This window comes from Heteronotia binoei, chromosome 21, assembly GCF_032191835.1.
Source record: "Heteronotia binoei isolate CCM8104 ecotype False Entrance Well chromosome 21, APGP_CSIRO_Hbin_v1, whole genome shotgun sequence".
NCBI classification, from domain to species: Eukaryota; Metazoa; Chordata; class Lepidosauria; order Squamata; family Gekkonidae; genus Heteronotia; species Heteronotia binoei.
The window spans coordinates 175573617-175598100 of NC_083243.1; the positions used below are offsets into that span (position 1 = coordinate 175573617).

Sequence of the window (24484 nt, forward strand, 5' to 3'; positions counted from 1 at the left end):
AGTATTGTCTACTCAGACTGGCAGCGGCTCTCCAGGGTCTCAGGCTAAGGTTTTTCACACCTATTTGCCTGGACCCTTTTAGTTGGAGATGCCGGGGATTGAACCTGGGACCTTCTGCTTAGCAAGCAGATGCTCTACCACTGAGCCACCGTCCCTCCGCTGGTACTGAAAGTAGAAAGCTAGGATATAAAGGAGACATTATTGCTGAATTCTCATTCCCTATCTGCAGCTGAACCACTTTCCTGGCTCGTTTCAAATCGGGCGGAAGGACCGGCTGTGGAGAAATGTGTCCAAATTGCAGACGCGCTTCGGAAAGAAGGAGTTCAACTTCCTGCCACAATCCTTTATCCTCCCTCAAGATATCAAACTGCTCAGGAAGGCTTGGGAAGATTGTGGAAGCCGCCAGAAGTGGATTGTGAAGCCGGTGAGGTTGGAGAGGAGATGTGGATGTACACTCGCTCCTTAGGAGTTCTTGCCTTGGTACAGCCATGTCGTTTCCTGCTGTTCCCAGCAGTACAAACTTCTGGTGCCCTCTAGTAATTGTGGGAGCTCCCCTTCTGTAGACATATAATTTCCACTAGACAGAGCTGGCACGTCCATTAGGCAGCATGAGGTGGCTGTCTGAAGCGCGGCTCTGGGGGGAGGGTGCCAGTTTGGGCACTCCTGCCCACCTTTGCTTCCTCAGCGAGGGAAATAGCGAGCTTGGCGGTTACCACAGGGCTTCCAGCCTCAGCAGGCGTACATGCTGCTCACTCACGGTTGCTCTGTCCCTCTCATCTGTGCTTCCAAGCATAGACGCCACCAAGCTCGCCTTCACTGAGGAAGTGAGGGGTGACTGGGGCACCTGGCCTGGGGTGCTAGTCTTGCACTGGCTCCCCAGTGCTGGTGCTGCCACTAGAGTACTCTGGTTACCGCTTAACTTTGCCATAACTGAACTCAACTAAGCCACTGATTGTCTTCTTCCTACAGGTGGGGATTTTTTTCAGTTTGAAAAAGTCAGTAATGTGCTCTTTCCTTTCCGTTATTTGTAGTTTTAGTACCTTTATGTTCCACAAGCAGGAGAGGAAGAACAGTGAGAAGGTGGACTATAAATTATGATGATGCTTATAATAATTTGGAAAGGGCGGTGTAATCAGCACTCCCTCTAAGCTGTGGAGTCTTGTGGGCAAAAATTCTGCTTCGTGAGCAACTGGCATTAAAGTTGTGTACTACTGCATAAAGTAGTTTGCTCTGGGGCTATTTTTCCTGAACTAACACAAAAATTGTGTGAGTTGGGGGCTAAAAAACTGAGTTAGCTACACTAACTCAGCTTAGAGAGAACACTGGTTGCAGTAACCCTTCCTGAGTTGTCACGGTTCTTTGTGGAATATAGATTCGTATTCCTTTAGGGTTAAGTGGACATTATGCCGGGTGATTTGGAGGGCTGATCCTTCTGGCATTTTTAAAATGCTAATAGAAGTTGGACTCTGATGTGTTTTGGATCAGGGATATACAGGGATGGGGAGAGAGGGGTTTAATTCCCTTCCTTGCTGCTGTTTCATCAGTCAAAACTGTAATGGGGAGAGGGAGCAGCTGAAGAGTAGGGAGCTGTGAAGGATGAAGTAAGCTAACCTTCAGCACTGAAAGCCCGCCAGTGTTTCTCTGGCTTCTGAACTTTTCATTGTGCTGTTGTCAGGTTTTTCTGGTATTTTATCATTGTTATTGTTTTTAACTACAAAAAGAAGCATAAGCATAGATACATAGAAGGGGGGAAGGGCATATACAGAATGGGAAAAGCAGGGGAAAAAAGAAAAGTGCAAATATATCTGTTATAATTCCAATTCGTTCTACCTGCGAGTATAGAGTTCTCCATATATTTTACCATCTTTATCTTTCATTATAAAACATTTTTACTAAACTATTATTTGCAATACAAGTCTAAACAATTCTTCTTCAACACAAATAAGCATAAACCAGTCAGAGCAATCTCAACATTGAACTGGCTGGTTTGGCTTAACCATGTTGAAAACACAGACTAGTTTGTTAGTTTAACAATATCCTCATTAACATAAACACAAAAAATTCATATCTTTATCCTTAAGAAGCTAAAAGAAAAATCCAACAAAGTATTTTGTCTATCTCGATATAAACAGTTTCTCCTGGGAGGCATACTAAAAACAAATCTGCCAGTTTACATAATAACTGTGCTGTCTGCCTTTTTAACAATTAATCCAACTCTTATCTTATTGGTCTAGAAAAAACAACTTATTGCAACCCAAAATTAAAAATCACTTGCCTGTTCTTATTGAGAGTTCCATACCCAACTACCCACAAAGATAAAGACATTTCAAGAAACCCTTCTTGCTAAAAAGATATCTATCTCCTGATTTATAACGAATATGTACTTTCTCTTTCCTTAATACAGTCTGAGAACAATATCTTTATCCTTAACAGGCTAGAAATAGAGCACAATAATTTATCTATCTTATTATAGACAATTTCTTCAAACAAACATACTAGAAGGAGATCTACTATAATACACAATAATTATGATGTCTACCTTCTTAACAATTATAGATTAACTTGTAGGATTACCCATATCGATAACAAACATAAAAAGCTAATGTTATTATCTGTTAAAGACAAGTTCACCAATTTATCAAATGATTATGCTGTCTGCCTTCTTAAAAATTGATCTAGATTAACTATTTTTACATAAAATTCTTTTCAAAGACTTTTTAGTCCTTTAGCTTTTATATCCATATTATTTTAGACAAAACTTACTATAGTCCAAAAAAAAGAAAAGAAAAAAGAATCTCACTTAGCTTTCTAATATCACATATCAGATTTTCTTACAAAGTCCATATCCAACTATCCACAGAGAAGGATCTAGTTCAAGAGGCTCTTCTTTCTGAAAGATTTCCACATCATGATTTTCTGGTTAAAATGCACCTTCTTACTTCTTAATGCAGTCAACCCTCTCGAAGAAAGTAGGAAAAATTCCACAACCTTTGTTCCTCTTGACATAACTTCAGTCTCCATCTCCGGTCTTTTTTTTTTAATTACGCCATAGGGTTCCATTTTGATTTTCTTTTGTTCTTTTCCCAACGAGTTGCTCTCCCATTTCAATTCCACAGACATCACTGGATTCTCTTTAGTACTCTGCTCATGTAGATTTGAGATTTTGCTAGCTTTCAGCACAAAAGCTCCCATTTGTTTCTTAACCAATTCTGTCAATAAACCAAGATCTTGCCTCAGAGAATTCAAACTGCTTAAAATATCTTTTTTGTGAAAACTTTTGCCTAGCAAAGCCATTTGTCAGCAAACTCAGTCCATTAATCCAGGTTGAAAAGTAGCTCAGAGTCCCAGATAGTCCGTCCTTCCCAAGCTCCTCCAACTGAAGTTTTGAGTGTTAGGATATGAATTTCAATCAGACGACAAGGAGAAATCCCTCTAAAAAGTATCTCATTTTGTTCAGACCGTATTGCAGCCGAATAGAAATCACTTTAACAAATATCCAGTTATAATCTGGATCGATTTAAGTATCCGTATTCAGGTTAATTCAAATTGTTTCCAGTACTTAGAGATGTTCTTTAGCTTTTCGAGGCCTCATTCACAGGGAAATTGGAGGTATGAACCTCTTTCCCTTCCTTTGAACTGCCCATTTATTGAAATGCAAAACGACCCATTAGCCATTGGCAATTGAAAGCCCACTTACTTGCAATGTAGAATTGTCATGCTTGAGGCAGAGAAGTGATAGATCAAAAGCTTATTGAAGAGAAGAGAAGCAAGCGATTGGGCGTTCACCTCTTGCTGCTGTAATGGCGGTCACGACAGGGAGAGCTTCGGGGAATACAGAAAGACCAGGAACAACTGCCGTTGTGCCCCTGTCTTGCTGTAAAAGCCCCATGCCGAAAATAGACCCCTGCAGGGCCTCTTTGGGGGTGTCACATCCGTGGCACCCCTCCCACTGCCTGATTCAGGGGGGCCTCAAGCAGGAGAACCCAGGGACTCCGCTGAGATCAAGGTGATGTAGCCCGGAAGAGTCCCTATCATCAGGTTTTTCACCACAGCCATGAGGGCTGGATTTTAACCCCCCCCCAAAAAACGTAAGGATTCTTATCATTCACAGATGTCGAAGCTCTGCATTTGATAACCAGGCCTCGAATGTTCAAAGCTATTACAGCCTTCTACAACCATTGGCTATGGATACTCTTCCTGCCTTCTGTGACTAGCATTGGTCCATTCATCCCTTGGTGTCCTTTGAACTCTATGATAAGAGCAAATCCATTTTTATATGCATCTGTCTCTCTTTTCTAGCCAGCATCAGCCAGGGGCATTGGTATCCAGGTCATCCATAAATGGAACCAGCTGCCAAAGCGCAGGCCACTGCTGGTGCAAAGGTGAGCAAAGTTTTCCAAAACTATGGTGTAAATTGGCCTTGCCTGAATTTCTGGATTTGTCAAGAAGCTACCTGGCCTCTGGAAATGCTGTCTTGTGGAACTAAAATTGCTCAAGAAATCTGGTTTCTTTTGCCTTTGCCTTGTGTTAAAGAGGAGGGCAATGGTGGAACTGCTGTTGTGTTAAAGTTTCTTCAGAAACATGGCTGACAATTTTCTGCAGCATGAAATGCTATGATGAAAAAGATGAACTTCAGCTATAGCCTCTAAACCCCTGCAGGACCAAAGCTGTCTCTGTAGTTGGGGAAAGGTTAAAGATAGTTTGATGCCTAACAGTTTTTCTTTCAGAGCTAAAGCTCATGGGCCTCTCCTCCTTTTTCAGATACTTGCATAAACCCTACCTCATTGGTGGAAGTAAGTTTGACTTAAGGATATATGTTTACGTCACATGCTACGACCCATTGCGTATCTACTTGTTCAAAGATGGACTTGTCCGTTTTGCCAGCTGCAAGTAGGTTCCCCAGGAATTGTATGCCTATAACAGGGTGAATATTAGCAGCTTAGAGCAAGAGGATCAAATTGAGCATGGATCCTGTGCACTAGAGTGGCTAGAGATGTGTCTCAGATTGACAGAGAGTACATTTTGACTGCTATGTTTCTGCCTCTAGGAACAGCAACTGAATGACATTGAAATGTGTCCTTAACTGAAGAACAGATAGTATTGGCACACCAATCTGTGCATCTCTTTGTTTAAGAAATGTGGAGGGGATGGGTTGGTCACTCAGTAGTAACATACACCTATTGCATACAGAAGGTCCCAGGTTTGGTCCCTGGGATCTCCCAGTTCAAAGGTCTCAGGTAGCAGGTCTTGGGAAAATGCTTGTTCTGCCTGAGACCCTGGAGAGTTTTGCCCATGGATGCCCTGAAGAGTTGCTGGGCAGTTCTGAGCTTGAGTGCTCTGCTTGTCTAATTCTGCATAAGGCATCTTCAGAGGCTGAGCGGTCTGCTGTGTTTGTTCTGTTAACCAAATATGCACTGAGATGCTACAGCATTTTAGTACTATGTTGGTTAGAGGCCATAAGTTAATTAACTGACTTTTGCAAATGACTTCTGTCAGAGCCACTCCAGATGTGTCGCCCATGACAGCATTGTATTAGACACTAGGAAGGAGGCTTGACTTTTTGTTGTGGAGGAGGAAGGCGCACTCTAAGTTTTCTAGCTCTCGGGCAGCCAGCTTCTACTCCTCTTGTTATTTAGTTCAAATAAGTGAGTCCTTGTGAATGCTTTGTAGGACCATTTTCTTCTTGTTCCATCCCAGGTACTCCTCATCCATGAAAAGCCTCAACAACAAGTACATGCACTTGACCAACTACAGTATCAACAAGAAGAATGTTGAATACAAAGCCAATGGAGATGAAACTGCTTGCCAAGGGCACAAGTGGTAAGTGCCAGTAGTGCAGGAAGAGGATTCACTCTTATTCTGTCATGTATATTCTGCTCTACTTTAGCCAGTAGATGTTGTCTGTCCTGTAGCAATGATTGAATTGCAATAGCCTAGGAAGGAAAGGAAAGGTCCCCTGTGCAAGCACCAGTTGTTTCTAACTCTGGGGTGACGTTGCTTTCACAACGTTTTCACGGCAGTCTTTTTACAGGGTGGTTTGCCATTGCCTTCCCCAGTCATCTGCACTTTCCCCCCAGCAAGCTGGGTACTCATTTTACCCACCTCGGAAGGATGGAAGGCTGAGTCGACCTCGAGCTGGCTACCCGAAAACCCAGCTTCCACTGGGGATCGAACTCAGGTCGTGAGCAGAGCTTAGGACTGCAGTACTGCGGCTTTAACACTTTGCGCCACGGGGCTCTTTCAATAGCCTAGATACAGTCCCTCTTTTTCCCTAGTAAAGGGACCAAGTCTTTCCTGAATGTGCAGAAAAGCAAGGGGCCGCAAGAATAGTTGATTCTGACTAAGATAACACTACGATGCAGGTCTACGGGTGCTCACATTTCCCTCTCTTTCGGTAGGGCACTGAAAGCACTCTGGAACTATTTGAACCAGAAAGGAATTGACAGTGAAGCCATCTGGGAGAAGATAAAAGACATCGTTGTCAAAACCATTATTGCGTGAGTCTAAGAAGATATTTCTTGTCTTCCATCCCCTCCCTCAGTAGCACTTAAAGCTACCTTTTGGATTTTTTCACTGGGCCCTCGTCTTCATGGGGCCTCCCAGTTTGCTGCAATTGTGCGTTGACTCCAGCTGACCTTCAAGGAAGTGCTTATCCTGGCTCGTCCCTGCTTTTTTTGGAATCAAATTCTACTCTTGCGTTATTTCTTGAATCCTCTCTCACTCCTCGTTGGTCCAAAAATTACCTTGATTATTACCTCTTTCGGATCCATTCCGAAATGGGGGGCGGACATATGCAGCTGCGCCTCCCGCAAGTTAGTCCCGCCGCTTAGTAGTAACCAAGCATCGGTTTCGCTTCCTAGGTCAGAGCCCTACATCACCAACCTCGTGAAGTTGTATGTGCGGCGCCCTTACTGCTGCCATGAGCTGTTTGGGTTTGATGTCATGCTGGATGAGAATCTCAAACCATGGATCCTGGAAGTCAATATCTCACCTAGGTAGGCTGATTTATATCGGTTGTGTGCATCCTGATGGGTTAAAGATGTCCTTGTGCCCCAGGGTGGTTTCATGAAGGTAAACTTAGTCTGTTCTGTTGAAATCACTCTATTTCCGACTCTACTTCTTCATTTGGGGGAGGCAAGATTAGTATTTCACGAAGGATTATGGTTAGAATAGGGCCAGGAGGTACTGTGTAGCTGTACTTAGGTTGCTGTGAAATTTGGGAATGGCTGAGCTCCCCATATTTTTGATACTGTTGCTTTAAGATCAGAATTCTTCCTGTGCTTTATTCTGGAGAGATGTGAATTTATTTAACAGTTCCTACTGTCAAGTGCAGGACAATGACTGGGTATCCAGTGGAAGATTTTAAATAATGTGCTCAATTTCTCTGCAGCCTCCATTCAAACTCTCCCCTCGATGTCAGTATCAAGGGCCAAATGGTCCGGGATGTCCTAAACTTGGCTGGCTTTATATTGCCAAATGCGGATGATGTGGCTTCGCTTTCTGGAAGTTCTACAACCAGTTCTACAACCAGGTCAGGAGCCGTAGATTGCGCTCTCTAGTAGCAAAAGCTATGCTGGAGACCTCCTCTTGTTCTGCCTTGTGGATACTGTGGCAGGCTACTGAAAGACTGAGTTGGAAAGAGGTACTTCGGGCTGAAAGATGAGAAATTGTTAATGTGCTACAGCACTTGACTGCAGCCGTACCTAAGCGTAACCCAAATATCTAACCGGAGTATCATTGTTACCCTATAGAGGTTGTTTGCAACTGGATTCTCCTGTGTGGACATGGCAATCCATTTGCAAGTTATTGCTATAGTGCAGTGATAATTCAGTCTCCAGTGATGTGTGGATGCAACCCAGTCTGCAGGTCTGTGGATATTCTGCTCTCACACTGTGGAGGTGCAAAAAGAGTGTATTGGGCACAGACTTCATCATCTCAAGAATCCCGTCTTTCTTAAAGGAAGCAAGTGGCCCCCATGATGGCAGCAAGTGTGTGCAATACGTTATAAAATAGAAAGCTGTGTGGTGATTAAATTGAGTAACTGAGTTTTGTTCTCCCAGTGGACTTCATGGCTGACTGGAATTTGAACCTAAGTGTTTTGAGTACAAATCCAACACTGTTTCCACAATACCAGGGAGCCAGGATGTTGTAATTGTTAAGAATGGTGAACTGTAATCTGGAGAACTGAGTTCGATTCTGCCCTTCTCCACATGAAGCCAGATGGGTGACCTTGGGTCAGTCAGAGCTCTCAGAGCTCACTCAGCCCCAAAAAATTAAGTCTAACTCACTACCTAAGAGTTAAAACTTAAGGCTGCAGACAATTTTTGGATATCTTGGCTATACGACACACAATGCCATGTGATTATTATTATTATTATCCACACTACCATGTGGATAATCATTGTTTTTTGTGTTTTGGCAAAGAACTCTGTGGCAGGATAACAAATACCTTTATTGTAGAAAAAAACTCAAACCATGTTAGGTTTGTTCATGAAATACATCTATGCATTCGTTTCAAAATGAGCTTATATTAAGTTGCTCTGGTTTCAGTCCTTATTTCCTTGTAACTAAGGCCCAATTAATACGACGGGACTTGCTTCTGTTTAAGCATGTATAGGATTGGACCACACTTGTTATGCAAATAAACAGTTTATAGCTTGGATACACTGAAGGGGTTTTATGAACAGATCATTTTTTACTCATGGAGCATGCCTTTTTGCCTCCTTTTGTTGCCCAAATATCCCTCAAGATGCTGCTCCCTAAGGTGTTTCAGGCTGTAGCAGGAAAAGGACGGCTGCGTGGGCAGAAATTATGAAATGCTTTGGTGGATCCATGCTTGTCTTTCCTGTGCATTGGATACATATTATGGACGTTTATGGTCCATCTTGAGCCCCTAACAGCTCCTTTTCACTCTGCTTGTCTTTGGGGTAATGAGAGTTGGTGCCTTACTTTTTAGCTGCTTCCCCTTAATTCTAGATCTAAACTCTAAAGTAATTGACCGTTGTGAGCTGTGGAAGCTTTTTGAAGTTTTCTGGTGACTTAGCTATCAATAGCTGTAGCTTCAATGTGCTGTTGAATGCTGAGTACATCCTGCTGTATTGCCACTGATATTGTCTGTAGATGGCAGAATGGAGATACTGGCTTAGGTGTGTCACTGTCTGTGTGATAACTTTGATTATTGCTATGCCCAGCTTGAATTCTTCCATGAAGGAAAAATCCAGGCCATCGCTCGAGTTATTCACTGCTGAGAAGACAAAGAAAGCTTATTATCTGACCCAGAAAGTGCCTGATCAGGTAAGCAGGATCATGCCTTCCCCAGACCTCATCATCTTGTTTCACTGATAGGTATAAAGGCCAGAGTTTCTTTGTTTTGTTTTGGTTTTTTGCATTATGACAATCCTTTGGCTGGAGGTTACTTGGCGCTCTGCCTTACTATAAAAGCACTTTCTGCCAGAATGATAGATAGATAGATAAATTTATTGTCATTGTTCTCAACAAAAAGAGAGCAACGAAATGAGGTGCTCTTCCACAAAACATACCAACACATCAAACACACATATTCATATTCATACCATTTAAATACATCTAAAACCATTTAAACCATTTAAATACATCTAAAACAGATAAACATTCATAAAACCATTAAAACCATTTAAACCATTTAAATATATCTAAAACAGATAATCCTTCATAACCCTGCATTTAGCCTAACCACAGCACTTGGATAGAAACTGTCCTTAAATCTGTTTGTCCTAGCCTTCAACACTCTATATCGTCTACCTGACGGTAAGATCTCAAATAGCAAATGGCCCAGATGTGAAGGGTCCCTTAGGATCATTTGTATCTTCCTTTTACATCCCATATTATACAGATCCACCAATGAGGGGAGAGAACATCCACCAATCTTTTGTGCTCTTCTCGTCACTCTTTGGAGCACCCTTCTCTTTGCTTCCGTGCAGCTCCCAAACCACGTGCAGAGGCAATAAGATAAAATGCTCTCAATGGAACTACGATAAAAGGCAACCAGCAGACTCCCTGACAGTTGTAGTGATCTTAAGAGTCTTAAGTAGTATAGTCGTTGCTGGGCCTTTTTCTCTAGAGCTAAAGTATTTGCCCCCCATGTTAGATCCTGTTTCATGGTAATTCCCAGAAACTTCCATTCTGTCACCTGTTCTACCATAACACCATCAATAAACAACGGCTGGATGTCCTAACTATTTTTCCTGTAATCCACTATAATTTCCTTCGTCTTATTTATATTAAAAATAAGATTATTTACTTTACACCAAAGGGACAGCTGTTGAACTTCCCTCCTATACGCAGACTCATCTATTCCCAATAGAGTAAGGACAGTCTCCATGTGTACTTGTACACCAGCTATGGTTGTCAGGCAGCCATCTGTTGACTGTCTCACCACTTAGGGAGGCTCATCTGACATTGACCAGATCTGGGACCTTTTCCATTGTAGCATCTGCTTTGTGGAATGGGCTGCCTGAAGAGGTAAGGTGGGCCTCTTCCGTGGAGATCTTCAGGTACTGGAAAGCCTACTTATTTACCAGGGCTTTTGAGGGAATTTGAATGGTGGACACTTTTTAAGAGGCAAAAGAGGCAGAGATTTGAGGTTGGTTACTTTATTTGCATTATAATGTTTTAAACTGTTATTTTACGTTGCCTTGAACCATGAGGAAAGGTGGATTATAAATGTTTTAGTGAATAAATAAGGTAAATGTCTTTCCTGATCACAGTGCGCAAGTTCATAAGCTACAAAGGAAAAGTAACTTGAGTGGCAAGCCAACTAAGTTCTCATTTATGTACGGAGAAGGACTCAACGTTACGCTGTTTGTCTAAAATCAAAGCATTAGAAATACACACACACTCAAGAAAATCCAATTTCTTCCCCTCTCTCCCTCCCTCCCACCTTCCCTCCTATCCTTGTCTCATGGCTCTCAAGCATCTGACGCTCATGTCCATCAGCTCTCAAACATTTGACATTTAGTCTATGTGGCTCTTACACTATGCAAGTTTGGCTGCCCCTGCCATAGGGTTTCTGATGCAAGAGAGGCACAGAGCTGGTTTGGCACGGAGCTTCTGGCAAAACAGTTATACCCCTTTTGGCCTCCCTTTCTGTGGTTTCTCATCGCTCCCCCTCACTTTTTGCACTGATTCTGTGCCCCTTCCCCTTTCTGTTTTTGCTGATGGACTCTCAAGCTGGTCACTTGGCAAGATTTCAGCTCTTGGAACAGAAACGTAGGGAGTTTTTTTGGTGGCAGATAGGCACAGACAAGGTATAGCAATTGGAGCAGCATGGGAAGAGCAGTTCTGTGTCAGGCTGGATTAGATGGGGGTTAGCCGGTCACTTTTATAGTGCGAGGAATTCTGGAAACGAGCATAGAATTGGTAAATATGCCATGTGGTGTCTGTTTTCTTCCCACGTTAATTCACTTTAAACACCATCTCTATGGAAATCCAACACCTTACCATCACGTGAACTCTGGTTTACAAATATCTGGGACATTTTCATAATGGAGAAAATCACAGCACAACTTTCTTTGTTCGACATTTACCCCAAGGTCACATCTTTTGAAGAAAAATGGCTTCCGTTTCTGGAATATACTGAATCTAAAAACATTTTACCTATTAACACAACCTACCTTCAGTTTCTCTCACTACAGTTCTTTCTAACGTATGCTGTCCCTTCTTTCTCTTTGTATTTAAATATTCCCTTTTGTTTGGCTTGGGATGGAACAAGGCAGTATTCTTAGTCAAAATTCTAGCCCAATTACCAGTTAATTTATCCTTAGAAGATATTTATTTATTTATTTGTCTATAGATTGATTGATTGGTGAACTGGATGTTATCTTAAGTGCTAAATAATACGTTCTGCAATGTTATATATACCATAGTACTTTATGCATAGTAAAATTTTGTTATATATGGAATTAATCTCCTTGATACTACTTCACCCAACAAAGTTCTGTATAACTTGGAATTTCTAATAGACACATTTAAAAAAAAAAAATTAACGTTAAACACATTCTGTTGGTTTCTCCCTGCTCAAGAGGTTGGCAGAAATGCCTTCAGCCTTGTCTGTATTTAGAAGAAGAAGATATTGGATTTATATCCCGCCCTCCACTCCGAAGAGTCTCAGAGCAGCTCACAATCTCCTTTCCCTTCCTCCCCCACAACAGACACCCTGTGAGGTGGGTGGGGCTGGAGAGGGCTCTCACAGCAGCTGCCCCTTTCAAGGACAGAGGCTCAGAGCGGCCTACAATCTCCTTTCCCTTCCTCCCCCACAACAGACACCCTGTGAGGTGGGTGGGGCTGGAGAGGGCTCTCACAGCAGCTGCCCTTTGAAGGACAACCTCTGCGAGAGCTATGGCTGACCCAAGGCCATCCCAGCAGGTGCAAGTGGAGGAGTGGGGAATCAAACCCCGTTCTCCCAGATAAGAGTCCGCACACTTAACCACTACACCAAACTGGCTCTTTACATGTGTGACTAGCAGTGAGCATGTATCTTAATTAATTGACTTGCAAATGAGACCCAGGGTTCATTAGGAAGACGCATCAGAAAGGAGCATGGGAAATACTTCATATACTAACAAGTAATTTTCAGTGGGGTCTAGCAGCTCTGTTTTGGAGATTGTGAGATTCTTCTCTCACTATTACCTGAGACAGGTAAGATGTAGGTGTTCGGTGGGAGCTTCCATCTGCACCCAGGCTCTTCTCCTGTCTCCATTTACTTTGAGAAGAGATTGGATTTATACCTCACCCTTCACTCGGAGCCTCAGAGTGGCTCACAATCTCCTTTCCCTTCCCCTCCCCACAACAGGGACACCCTGTGAGGTAGGTGGAACTGAGAGAGCTCTTTTGAGAACTGCTCTTGAGAGAACAGCTCTGAGAGGACTTGTGAGTGGCCCAAGGTCACACCAGCAGCTGTTTCTTGCAGATTAGAGTCTGCACTCTAATTTTTATTGTGCTGCTATTGCTATAGAGAGGGGCGGTGGCTCAGGGGCAGAGCATCTGCTTGGTAAGCAGAAGGTCCCAGGTTCAATCCCTGGCATCTCCAACTATAAAAGGGTCCAAGCAAATAGGTGTGAAAAACCTCAGCTTGAGACCCTGGAGAGCCGCTGCCAGTCTGAGTAGACAATACTGACTTCGATAGACAGAGGGTCTGATTCAGTATAAGGCAGATTCATATGTTCATAAGAGTTTGCAAACAGCAGTAACCACACAGTTTTCCAAGACCTGTTTTCTTGTAAATGGTGTCTTAAATGATCTACTTCAGAGGTGTCGAACATGAGGCCTGGGGGCTGAATCAGGCCCCCAGAGGGCTCCTATCAGGCCCCTGAGCTAGTGGCTGTCATCTGCTTCCTTCTCCCTATCTCTTGCTTCCTTCTGCATGCTTTGCAAGGCTTGCTCAATCACACAGGAGCTACAGAGCAAAACCTCTATTTTCTCCATTGGCTGAGGCTCCTCCCTTGGAGAGGGACAGCAGAGCTTGTTTTTCCAGTCTCTCTCAATTACTTAACAGAGCTATTGAGCCAAGCCTCTCTTCCTTCCCCCTCCTGGTCCCTTGGGGAAGGACGGAAGGAAAGAGCCAGAGCTTTCTTTGCCCAATTCCCTGGATCCCATGGGAGAGATACAAAGAAAGCACCTTGAATACCAATAAGCGCTAACATTTTAAGCATGTTTTAAGGTTGGTTTTTTTTTAAAAAAAAAATCAATATATTTAATTGTGTTTGTCTGTGTCCTTTAAAAAGTGTATATCTCTGCTACCAAATCTTAAATAGGTATACACATGGCCTGGCCCAAAAGGTCTCAGATCTGGCTCTCCTAATAAATGAGTTTGACACCTCCAATCTATCTTATTTGTTGGTTTGCTCAGAAGTATTTTTTTTTTAATATATATATAAAAAATAGGCTTTTGATATATTCTGTGAAACTTATATGCCCGTATTTTTCGGTCCATTAGACGCTCCGGACCATTAGACGCAGGTGCCTGGCTGGGAGACAAGCGGCGAGATCGCTCCCTGCGAAGTGCTGGGTTTGCGATGGAGGCGGAGGGAGCGATCTCGCCGCTCATCTCCCAGCCAGGCACGCAGGCGCGGGGGAAGCACGCCGCCCCTTCCGCAGCCCGCGCTCGCGAAGCACTGGGTTTGCAGAGTGGGCGCTTTCTCCATGCCTGCCTGCCTGGCTTCAGCTGATGCTTAAAGCAAGCGCTGGGATCGGAGGGCAGAGGGAGCAATCCTGGCGCTTGCTGTAAGCATCAGAGCTGAAGCCAGACAGACAGGCACGGAGGAAGCACCCGCCCCCTCCACAAACCCAGCGCTTCGCGAGTGCCGGCTGTGGAGGGGGCGGCGTGCTTTCTCCGTGCCTGCCTGCCTGGCTTCAGCTCTGATGCTTAAAGCAAGCGCTGGGATCAGAGGGCATAGGGAGCGATCCTGGCGCTTGCTGTAAGCATCAGAGCTGAAGCCAGGCAGACAGGCATGGAGGAAGCACCCGCCGCCTCCGCAAACCCAGCGCTTCGCGAGCGCCGGCTGTGGAGGGGGCGGCATGCTTTCTCCGTGCCTGCCTGCCTGGCTTCAGCTCTGATGATTAAAGCAAGCGCTGGGTTCGGAGGGCGGAGGGAGCGATCCTGGCGCTTGCTGTAAGCGTCAGAGCTGGAGCCAGGCAGGCGCGGGGGAAGCGCCGGGATCAGAGGCGGAGGCAGCGGATCGCCCCCCCCCCCCCCCCCCGGAGGAAGGTACGTACCTTTGCTCCATAAGACGCACACACTTTCCCCCCACTTTGCGGGGGGGGGGGTGCGTCTTATGGTGCGAAAAATACGGTACATTGAAAGTGTTTTCATCGTGAATGGACAGATTATAAATAATATTTTTTTTGTAAATTTTTGTATTATTGTATTTGTTATCTGGGGTTATTATACCATTAGTATATTTCTAGTGTGTTCCTGCATAACCCTCTCCTTTGTTACTGCAAAAGTATTTTGGAGGCATGACTATAGGATCTTTCTGTCGTGATGTTTTTTTTGATGTCTTCTTCCTGTTTTCTTGGGGGTTGTGTCAGCGGCAAGCATCCCAGAGCCTCTCAGTTCAAAACCATTGTAGAGATGTCAGAGAAGGAAGACTGGGGTTTTGTGCAAACTTGTAATTTGTATTCCTCTTGGCTGCAGGAGTTCTGTTCCACCATCCTGGATGTCCTGACCCCAGATGATGTGCGAGTCCTGGTCGAGACAGAGGACGAATTGGCTCGGCGTGGACAGTTTGAACGAATTTTCCCCTCACGCGTCTCCATGCGCTACCTGAGCTTCTTTGAGCAGCCGCGCTACTTCAACATCCTTGTTGCCCAATGGGAGTTGAAATATTCTTCAAATAAGACCAAAGGTAAACCGACGGCTACCGCCACCTCCTTACCCTTTTATGGTGCTGCTAACAAATTAACAAATCAGAACTTTCTGTGTCAGCCAGCTTGGTATAGTGGTGAAGTACACAGGCTCTTATCTGGGAGAACTAGGTTGGATTCCCACTCCTTCACATGCAACTACTGGAGTGACCGTGGGCCCATTATAACTGTGTCAGAAGCTGTTTCTTCAGAGCTCTCAGTCTCACCTGCTTCACAGGGTGTGTGTTGTGGGAAGGGGAAGGGAAAGGGAAAGGAAATTGTAAGTGGCTCTGAGACTCCTTCAGGTAGTGAAGGGCGGGGTATAAATCCAATCTCCTTCTTCTTCTTCCCTTCCCAAAGCATTATAGTCCTTCACTGCTACAGACTGGCAGAGTGGAATTTGGGCAATGCAGTAAACTGTATGGTCTTGCAGCTCTTCCTTCCAGCACTTAGTTTCTGTCTTAGCTTCATGAGCACCTTTATGTTTTATTTTATAAGTGCTAGGGTGAACTGCTGGTGAATATCGTTGAAATTCATGCCTGTGATATCACATGAGCCGACACCATTCATCAGCAATAGTTGCTTCTCTTTCTTCATCCTGCTGGGAATGTATTAATTAGTGTGTCTAAATACTACATGTGTTTATTTGCAGAAGCGCGGTAGCTTACCTAACATTAGTCTCTTCTGAGCGTTTACATGTGTGTGTGGCTTCTCTGTTTGCAGGGGTGGATCTGCTCAGAAGCTGGTGTTACAGAGGCTATCACAACGGGGTAGTAACAGATACCACATTGATGGTAAGGGTGGATTTCACTCTATGTACTAACTGCAATCTTGAACATATGAAGCTGCCTTATACTGAATCAGACCCTTGATCCATCAAAGTCAGTACTGTCTACTCAGACTGGCAGCGGCTCTCCAGGGTCTCAAGCTGAGGTTTTTCACACCTATTTGCCTGGACCCTTTTTTGGAGATGCCGGGGATTGAACCTGGGACCTTCTGCTTCCCAAGCAGATGCTCTACCACTGAGCCACCGTCCCTCCCCATCTCGTATTTCATGAGGCTACCCGTAGGGCAGCATCTCTGCTTGCTGGTAATCAAGCATGTGAGCCTGATTCTTTGATTTTTTTAATGTTTGCCCTAAATTTCCCTTGTCCCCCAAACTTTGCATTTTTAGGGTGTTGTAGGCAATCTTGCAAGAGACTAGCAAGGAATGCTGCTGCCTGCTGCCTATATGTTGCCACCTCACTTAGCTGCCTTACCCTGCTCTCTCAATTCTAGTGGACCCTTCCGAGAACCCAGGTCTATTTGAAGAATGATTTCATCTTGAATGGCATGAGCAAGATTGAGTCAGGCCGAATCAGGTGAGGTCATATTCTGCATGCTCCAAGTTCATACCTGGAGCTTAAAGAAATGGAAGGAATTTGAATAGAAAAGAATTTCAGACTCAGCTGAGGCCATAGAGTTTTCCTTGTCCTTAAGGCAGCTGAACAGAACCTCTTATGATATGTTTACATTTACATGTTGGGATGTGTGTGTATGATAGTAGAGTACTTGAGGGAAGGTTGCAGGTTGCTTGACTAAGATGAAGTGCTGGGTTGCTGTGGGATGTAAAGTTGGAAAGAAAAAGAGACTGACAGACCATGAGCAATAGTGGAGGGAATGGAAGACCTCTCAGCTGCCTAGAAACTATACGTGACCTGCTTTGGAAGATACTGACAAATAAAACGGACTAGGAAAGCTGCTAATTGTAGCCTTTTTCACAAGTCACAGTGAACACACAATCTGTGTACAGTGTACACTTGACATAACATAAGAGAAGCCATGTTGGATTAAGCCAGTGGCCCATCCAATTCAACACTCTGTGTCACACAGTGGCCAAAAAAACCAAGTGCCATCAAGAGGTCCACCAGTGGGGCTAGAAACCCTTCCACTGTGCCCCCCCCCAGCACAAGAATACAGAGCACCACTGCCCCAGACAGAGAGTTCCAACAATATGCTGTGGCTAATAGCCACTGATGGACTTCTGCTCCATATGCTTATCCATTCCCCTCTTGAAGCTGTCTATGCTTGTAGCCGCCACCACCTCCTATGGCAGTGAATTCCAAATGTAAATCACCCTTTGGGTGAAGAACTACTTCCTTTTATCAGTTCTAACCCGACTACTCAGCAATTTCATTGAATGCCCACAAGTTCTTGTATTGTGAGAAAGGGAGAAAAGTACTTCTTTCTCTACCTTCTCTATCCCATGCATAATCTTGTAAACCTCTATCATGTCACCCCACAGTCGACGTTTCTCCAAGCTAAAGAGCCCCAAGTGTTTTAACCTTTCTTCATGGGGAAAGTTTTCCAAACCTTTAATCATTCTAGTTTCCCTTTTCTGCACTTTTTCCAATGCTATAATATCTTTCTTGAGGTTCGGTGACCAGAATCGTACACAGTACTCCAAATGAGGCCGCACCATCGATTTATACAGGGGCATTATGATACTGGCTGATTTGTTTTCAGTTCCCTTCCTAATAATTCCAGCATGGCATTGGCCTTTTTTTATTGCAATCACACATTGTCTTGACATTTTCAGTGAGTTATATAGCTAGGATTTTTGGCCCCAATGTGCATTACTTTGCACTTGGCCACATTGAACCTCATCTGCCACATTGATACCCACTCACCCAGCCTCAACAGATCCCTATGGAGTGCCTCACAGTCCTCTCTAGTTTTCACCACCCTGAACAATTTAGTGTCATCTACAAACTTAGCCACTTCACTGCTTATTCCCAACTCCAAATCTTTAAAGAACAAGTTAAAGAGCATGGGACCCAGTACTGAGCCCTACAGCACCCCGCTGCTTACCATCTTCCACTGCAAAAATTGCCTATTTATACTCACTCTCTGCTTCCTATTAACTATCCAGTTTTTGATCCACAAGAGGCCTTGTCCTTTTATTCCATGACTCTTGAGCTTACTAAGAAGCCTTTGATGAGGAACTTTATCAAAAGCTTTCTGGAAGTCAAGGTAAACAACATCTATCGGATCCCCTTTGTCCACATGTTTGTTCACCCCTTCAAAAAACTCTGACAGGTTAGTGAGACAAGATCTTCCCTTACAGAACCCATGCTGAGTCTTCCTCAATAACTTGTGTTCATCAATGTGCCTACTCATTCTCTCTTTGATAATGGTTTCTATCAACTTTCCCAGTATTGAAGTCAGACTGGCTGGCCTGTAATTTCCTGGATTTCCTCTGGAACCCTTTTTAAAGGTGACATTTGCTACCTTCCAGTTCTCAGGAACAGAGGCAGATTTCAATGGAAAATTACATATTTTGTCAGGAGATCCACAAGTTCACCTTTGAGTTCTTTCAGAACTCTTGGATGTATGCCATCCAGGCCTGGTGACTTATTAGTCTTTAATTTGTCTATCAGTTGTAGGACCTCATATCTTGTCACCTCAATCTGACTCGGGTCCTTCAACACCCCTTCCAAAATTAGCTGTTCTGGAGTGGGCAAACACTTATCTTCCACAGTGAAGACGAAGGCAAAAAATGTATTCAGCTTCTCAGCCATTTCCCTATCCTCCTTCAGTAATCCACTGCCTCCCTGGCTGGTTTCCTGCTCTAATATATTTGAAAAATTTTTTATTGTTGGTCTTTATGTTTTTTGCAATATGCTCCTCATAGTCCCTTTTGGCCTTCCTGATCACAGTCTTGCATTTGATTTGCCACAGCCTGTGTTCCCTTTTATTAACCTCACTTGGACTAGGTTTCCATCGCTTAAAGGAATCCTTCTTACCTTTTACAGCTTCCATTACTTTGTTTGTTAACCATGCAGGCTTTTTCTTATGCCTATTTGTGCCTTTCCTAACTTGTGGCATATATTTTATCTAAGCTTCTAGGATTGTAGAAGAAGATATTGGATTTATATCCCGCCCTCCACTCCGAATCTCAGAGCGGCTCACAATCTCCTTTATCTTCCTTCCCCACAACAGACACCCTGTGAGGTGGGTGGGACTGAGAGGACTTTTGCAGCAGCTGCCCTTCAAAGGGCAACGTCTGCCAGAGCGGTGGCTGACTTAAGGCCATTCAAGCAGCTGCAAGTGGAGGAGTGGGGAATCAAACCCGGTTCTCTCAGATAAGAGTCCACACACTTAACCACTACACCAAACTGGCTCTACAGGATTGTAGTTTTAAATAGCCTCCAAGCTTTCCCAAGGGTTTTGACTCTATTTACCTTTCCTTTCAGTTTCCTCTTCACATGCCTCCTGATCTCAGAGAATTTACCCCTTTTAAAGTTAAATGGGTTGTGTTGGTCTTTTGGGGCAACTCCCTATTTATACAAATTGTGAAATCAATAACATTATGGTCACTGCTCCCAAGCGGTGCAAGCACTTTTACATATCCCATCAGGTCTTGAAGTCGCTTGATTTCACTTTATAAGCGAGTCAAGTAATTCTTATGTTAGATTCAGTGCATCACGTGTACAACTAAACATGATTTAACCACCCCCCCCCCATTATCTAGCTAGCAAGCCTGGGTTTCTTCCATGAAGTTACTGTGCATTGGCTCTTTCTTGCAAACAGGTGTATGCATATACATATAAGATGTTTGTATGTTCACCATAACATGTGAATAGGGCTGCTGTTAACCAATTTAATTGTACAGCGCTGTTGTACATTTTCTGCCCTGTTGCCGTCAGCAATGACAACAGGCTCCCCATTTCAGTCGCCCTTCCTAGCCTGCCTAGCCCTCGCTTATTGCAAACACCAACTCTGTGGAGAGACATTTTATCTCTTTAATACTTTTCCGTTTGCTAGGGTTGGACTGTGTTTTTTCCCTCTCTCTTCCCTGAATTAAATAGTTCCGGTTTTAACGAGTCTTTTTATTTGAATTAATGCTCTTCTAATAACAGGGGAAACTGTTTTTAAAAGGAGACTTCTTCATCATCATCATCATCATCACCATCATCACATTTTATTTATATCCCGCCCTCCCCGCCGAAGCAGGCTCAGGGCGGCTAACAACAGAAATTCAATCCATACTTTATGTTATAACTAACAATATAAACCTACAGATAATTAAAAACTATTAACGTTCTAAAAACAATAAAATTAATATTAATATGTTAATATTAATATGTTAATAGGTTAGCGCTATTATGCAGATGGCGAATTTACTTAGCAGTTTAATCAGTGAAGGCCATTCGAAAGAGGACGGTCTTGCAGGCCCTGCGGAACTGTTCAAAGTCCCGCAGGGCCCGCATTTCTTCTGGAAGCTGATTCCATAGCTGATCAGGCCTGTAGCCAGAAAATTTTAGAGAGGGGGCAAGGGATAAAATTTTAGCGGGGGCGGGGGGAGCCACAGGGCCCAAAATGACACTTGACAAAATCACAGACCCTGATTTTCTCCTGGAAAGGAGAACACCAGCGAGGTGCAGTCCTGGATGCTGCCAAGAAAGACGGAGAAGTTGGACATGGGGAGGAAGGAATGACTGGGATTACCCGAGTCTTGAAATGCTAGTGCCCCTCCAGGTCCAAAAATATCCTTTCCACAGCAAGGGCTGAATCAGTAAGGCATGATTGCTGCTTTCTTCCCTGCACCCTCTGCCACGCAGCTGCTTTGTAGACGCACGAGTCGCACGCCTCCCGACCTCACCAGGCAGAAGAGATGCTCACCTCTGAGTTGGTGGCTCAGCTGGCATGCTAGAAGGCAGGTGCACCCACCAGTGGCAGCAGAGCACAACAAACGCCCTTAACCCTTTCCCGCAGTCTTGCAGTTTCCCTTCCTGAAAAGTGCAGAGGAGGAAGTGTGTCCAGACAGGGAAAGGAGGAATCTGTGGTTGGCAGGTCAGGGAGAGAGATCTGTCTCACAATGACTCTGTTGGAATGCAAACAGGAGGGAAGTTGTTTCCATGCCACAAACTAAGCCTAACACACACACGCACACGGCTCTCCCCACATATGCACCACGTGTTGTGGTACTATGCTCCCAAACCACCCACACACACACACGCTGGGAGCTTTGAAAACTTTAAAAAAGTACCGGTCGATTGGAGCAGTGGCGACAGCTGCTACTGCTTGTTTGGAGCGATGCCGCAGAGAGGAGACCGGCAGCAACACTACAGTAGCAATGTTGCTACTTGTTCAGAGCAGTAGCAAATGGCGGTGAGCAAAGGGGGCAGATTGGGGGCCCTCCAATGTAGGGGCCATATTGTTAGTATATGAAGTGTGCTGTGAAAGCATGGTTAGATGGTGAGCTGTCAGAAAGACAGGAGTCACATGACAGGAGTCACATGACAGGTGTCACAGGACTGCTGTGGCTGATGCAACCAGAACTGGTAACAGCTGGAGTAACAGTGAGTCAGCAGAATTAGCTGATTGGTTGACTGGACTATATAACAGCTGAGCAGTCAGCATGCTTATCTCTCTCAATGTGGATGAAGGACTGGCGGAGCATCCTGTTACTCGGGACTGTGTTTGCATATATCTTCGCTTCTGCAAATAGTTTGTATAATACACCGTTTGTTCTGAAAGAAACCGGTGCGTTGGCTCTTCTTGCTGGCGTTCCTACCAATAGGAGACTTCACGGTGTGGTCTGGGAGCTCTCTGCACGCACTCCAGCCGACACATATAGGAGGTTGAACGGAGTGGCCTGCCCCCCCCCCCAGGCCCCACTGTAGCTATGGGCCTGCTTCTGATATTGATATAGTAGCCAGCCATTCAGTATTTGTGATCTTGAATTCTTAGTTTTTCCTTTTTCCCTTGACCCCCTCTTCAGTTATGTTAGAATGCTTTTGGCTCATTTGGGCACCATAAACCCTTGTGCCTTCCATGCCCATCAGGTAGAGGAGTAATGAAGACGGTTGAAGGTGACATGCTTTGGCGATTGCTGTTCTGTTCTGTAAGTCTGATGCATTTCTCTTCCTGACAGCAAAGCCCTTGTCCAGCGAGATGAAGACGAATCATCCCGAAGCCAAGAAATGACCACTTGCACTCAGAGCTTACCTCTGATAAAATACACGGCTGGAACGCTCAAGAAAGGCACAGTCCCTCAGGCCTTCAGCAGTGCAAGCCTGGTAAAGTGATGAGGAATCACATGAGAGTTGCCAGTTTCCCCTCCCTAGCAGTGTATGGAGGGAGAGGACACATACAGCCTACCTCAGCAAATGCTTGGAAAGCCAACCTTGGAGGCATGGGGAGAGTCTCGTGTCCAGCATGCCCACCCAAGGACTATTTTTTTGAAAGGAAATTGGGACAAAGGGGATATGTCGTCTGTCTTGGTCAAAAGGGACAAAAACTCCGTTTATATATATATATATATATATATTTTGTGTGTATGAGTGTGAGAGACAAAGGAAGTTTCTAAACACAGAAAGCTTGGAAAACGTGTTTAATTTTTAGTGTGAATTCCTTGCAGTTCATTGACCTTGCCATGTTCCTCATCACCTGAGCCTCAAGTGCCTCTCACTGCTACGTGCCAATGTGTTAGGTCAGACTGCGGCGCTGCACATCTCAAGTCTCAGTCTGTGAAACGACTTGCTACCAGGTGGTCAGACTGTACGTATTAGCAGTCAGTTTTAACATTTCATTCATTCACAGCCAGATGGAACAAGGTTCCTGTTCACCAAACACCGTGACATTATTACTTTTAAAATGGCAACTTTTAACACCGGTAAAACATATGTATTCATAAATGTTGTGATACACTGTTGAAAGAAATGGAGGATGAGGGGGGGGGATGCATGTAGTTGATATTCTCTCTGTACAAGTCCATGGTTCTTTGATGCTGTCTTCTTGTTTGAGTTCAGTCCTTAATGGCATTTTCTGCTTATTTGTTATTCTGTGATGAAGCAGGTCTTGCAGTGTGCTGGCCCAAAGTACAAAACTGGCATAAGGGGGAGTGCAGGTGAGATTTTCTTAAATCACAAGGAGCATCTTCTTCAGGATCTAGCACAGTGCCAGGCCTTGGGATAAGAAGCGTTAGAAGATGGGCAAATCAAGTTTGTCATTGTTAAATGCCTACCGTACGTGCATATTGTAAAACACACTCTGCAATCCTTTTCCCCTGAGGAAGCTTTGATTAAAGTTTAGTCTTTGACATTGCTGGGAAGTATGTTAATTCCTCTAAGGCCTGCAGCTTCGTTTAAATGCGTGCTTTCTAATCAACCAGCCAGTGCCTCCTTATTCCCCTTAGATTTCTGCCTTCTGATGCAATCTCTTGCTCTCGATTTTAGTCTGTTACAGGATGTCATCTTCTGGCTATTACCTCCTACTTCTGTATACGTGTCTGGAGAGTACTGATACCTTTGATTTCTGAAGCTTGTGCAAACTGGCAAGGGCTCTTGACCGCCCTGATGCTTGGGTGGTGATGGAGTAGTATGAAGCTCTGCTTGACACTGTGACCGAGGCACTTAAGAGGATTTCCCGAATGTGCCCAGGCACTACTTGCAAGAAGCTGCTAGACTTCCCTTGTATCTGATGAAAAGGAGCATTGGCTTTGAAAAACGTATACCCTGAAGTCTTGTTGGTCTTTTGAACATATGAAGCTGCCTTCTACTGAATCAGACCCTTGGTCCATCAAAGTCAGTATTGTCTTCTCAGACTGGCAGCGGCTCTCCAGGGTCTCAAGCTGAAGTTTTTCACACCTATTTGCCTGGACCCTTTTTTGGAGATGCCAGGGATTGAACCTGGGACCTTCTGCTTCCCAAGCAGATGCTCTACCACTGAGCCACCGTCCCTCCCCCCTGTGCTTTTAAGTTGCTACTGGATTTGAATCTAGCTGTTTTACTTCAAACCGACACAGCGACCCTCCGAAAGCGTCTCATTTGTACCATTATTTCCGACTTCCTGTTTGAAAATATGGAGATGTGATTTATATCCTGCTAAATTGCATTGCATTACCTCTGATAAAGGTGTTTCCTAATTTAGATGTAGGGCATCTTTATTTGATTTTTTAAAAAGTGGTTAAGATTACAGCAAGGGAGCTTCCTTCTATGTAATTATATTGCACCATATTAAGAGCAAACCTAGTTCTTACTAGCTGTACTATTTACATTTGTAAGCCGTTTGGACTACTTAGGCCCCTGAAGATTGGTGAACTGGGTATACCGGATGA

The 24484-nt window shown here is 44.2% G+C and overlaps 1 protein-coding gene and 1 non-coding gene across 2 annotated transcripts in view; one reads left to right on the forward strand and one right to left on the reverse strand.

Moving 5' to 3' along the window:
* Positions 1–23467, forward strand: part of TTLL4 (tubulin tyrosine ligase like 4) — a 37740-nt gene extending 14273 nt beyond the window's left edge. The window contains exons 7-18 of the mRNA XM_060261767.1: positions 230–424; positions 4300–4382; positions 4762–4890; positions 5698–5820; positions 6399–6497; positions 6861–6995; positions 7391–7531; positions 9192–9294; positions 15173–15383; positions 16105–16175; positions 16660–16742; positions 22301–23467. Coding sequence (XP_060117750.1) covers positions 230–424; positions 4300–4382; positions 4762–4890; positions 5698–5820; positions 6399–6497; positions 6861–6995; positions 7391–7531; positions 9192–9294; positions 15173–15383; positions 16105–16175; positions 16660–16742; positions 22301–22454 — 1527 coding nt within the window. The 3' untranslated portion in view covers positions 22455–23467. The remainder of the gene's footprint in view (positions 1–229; positions 425–4299; positions 4383–4761; positions 4891–5697; positions 5821–6398; positions 6498–6860; positions 6996–7390; positions 7532–9191; positions 9295–15172; positions 15384–16104; positions 16176–16659; positions 16743–22300) is intronic.
* Positions 84–150, reverse strand: TRNAS-GCU (transfer RNA serine (anticodon GCU)). Its single transcript has one exon. It is a non-coding gene; the product is annotated as a tRNA-Ser (tRNA).
* Positions 23468–24484: the final 1017 nt, after the last annotated feature.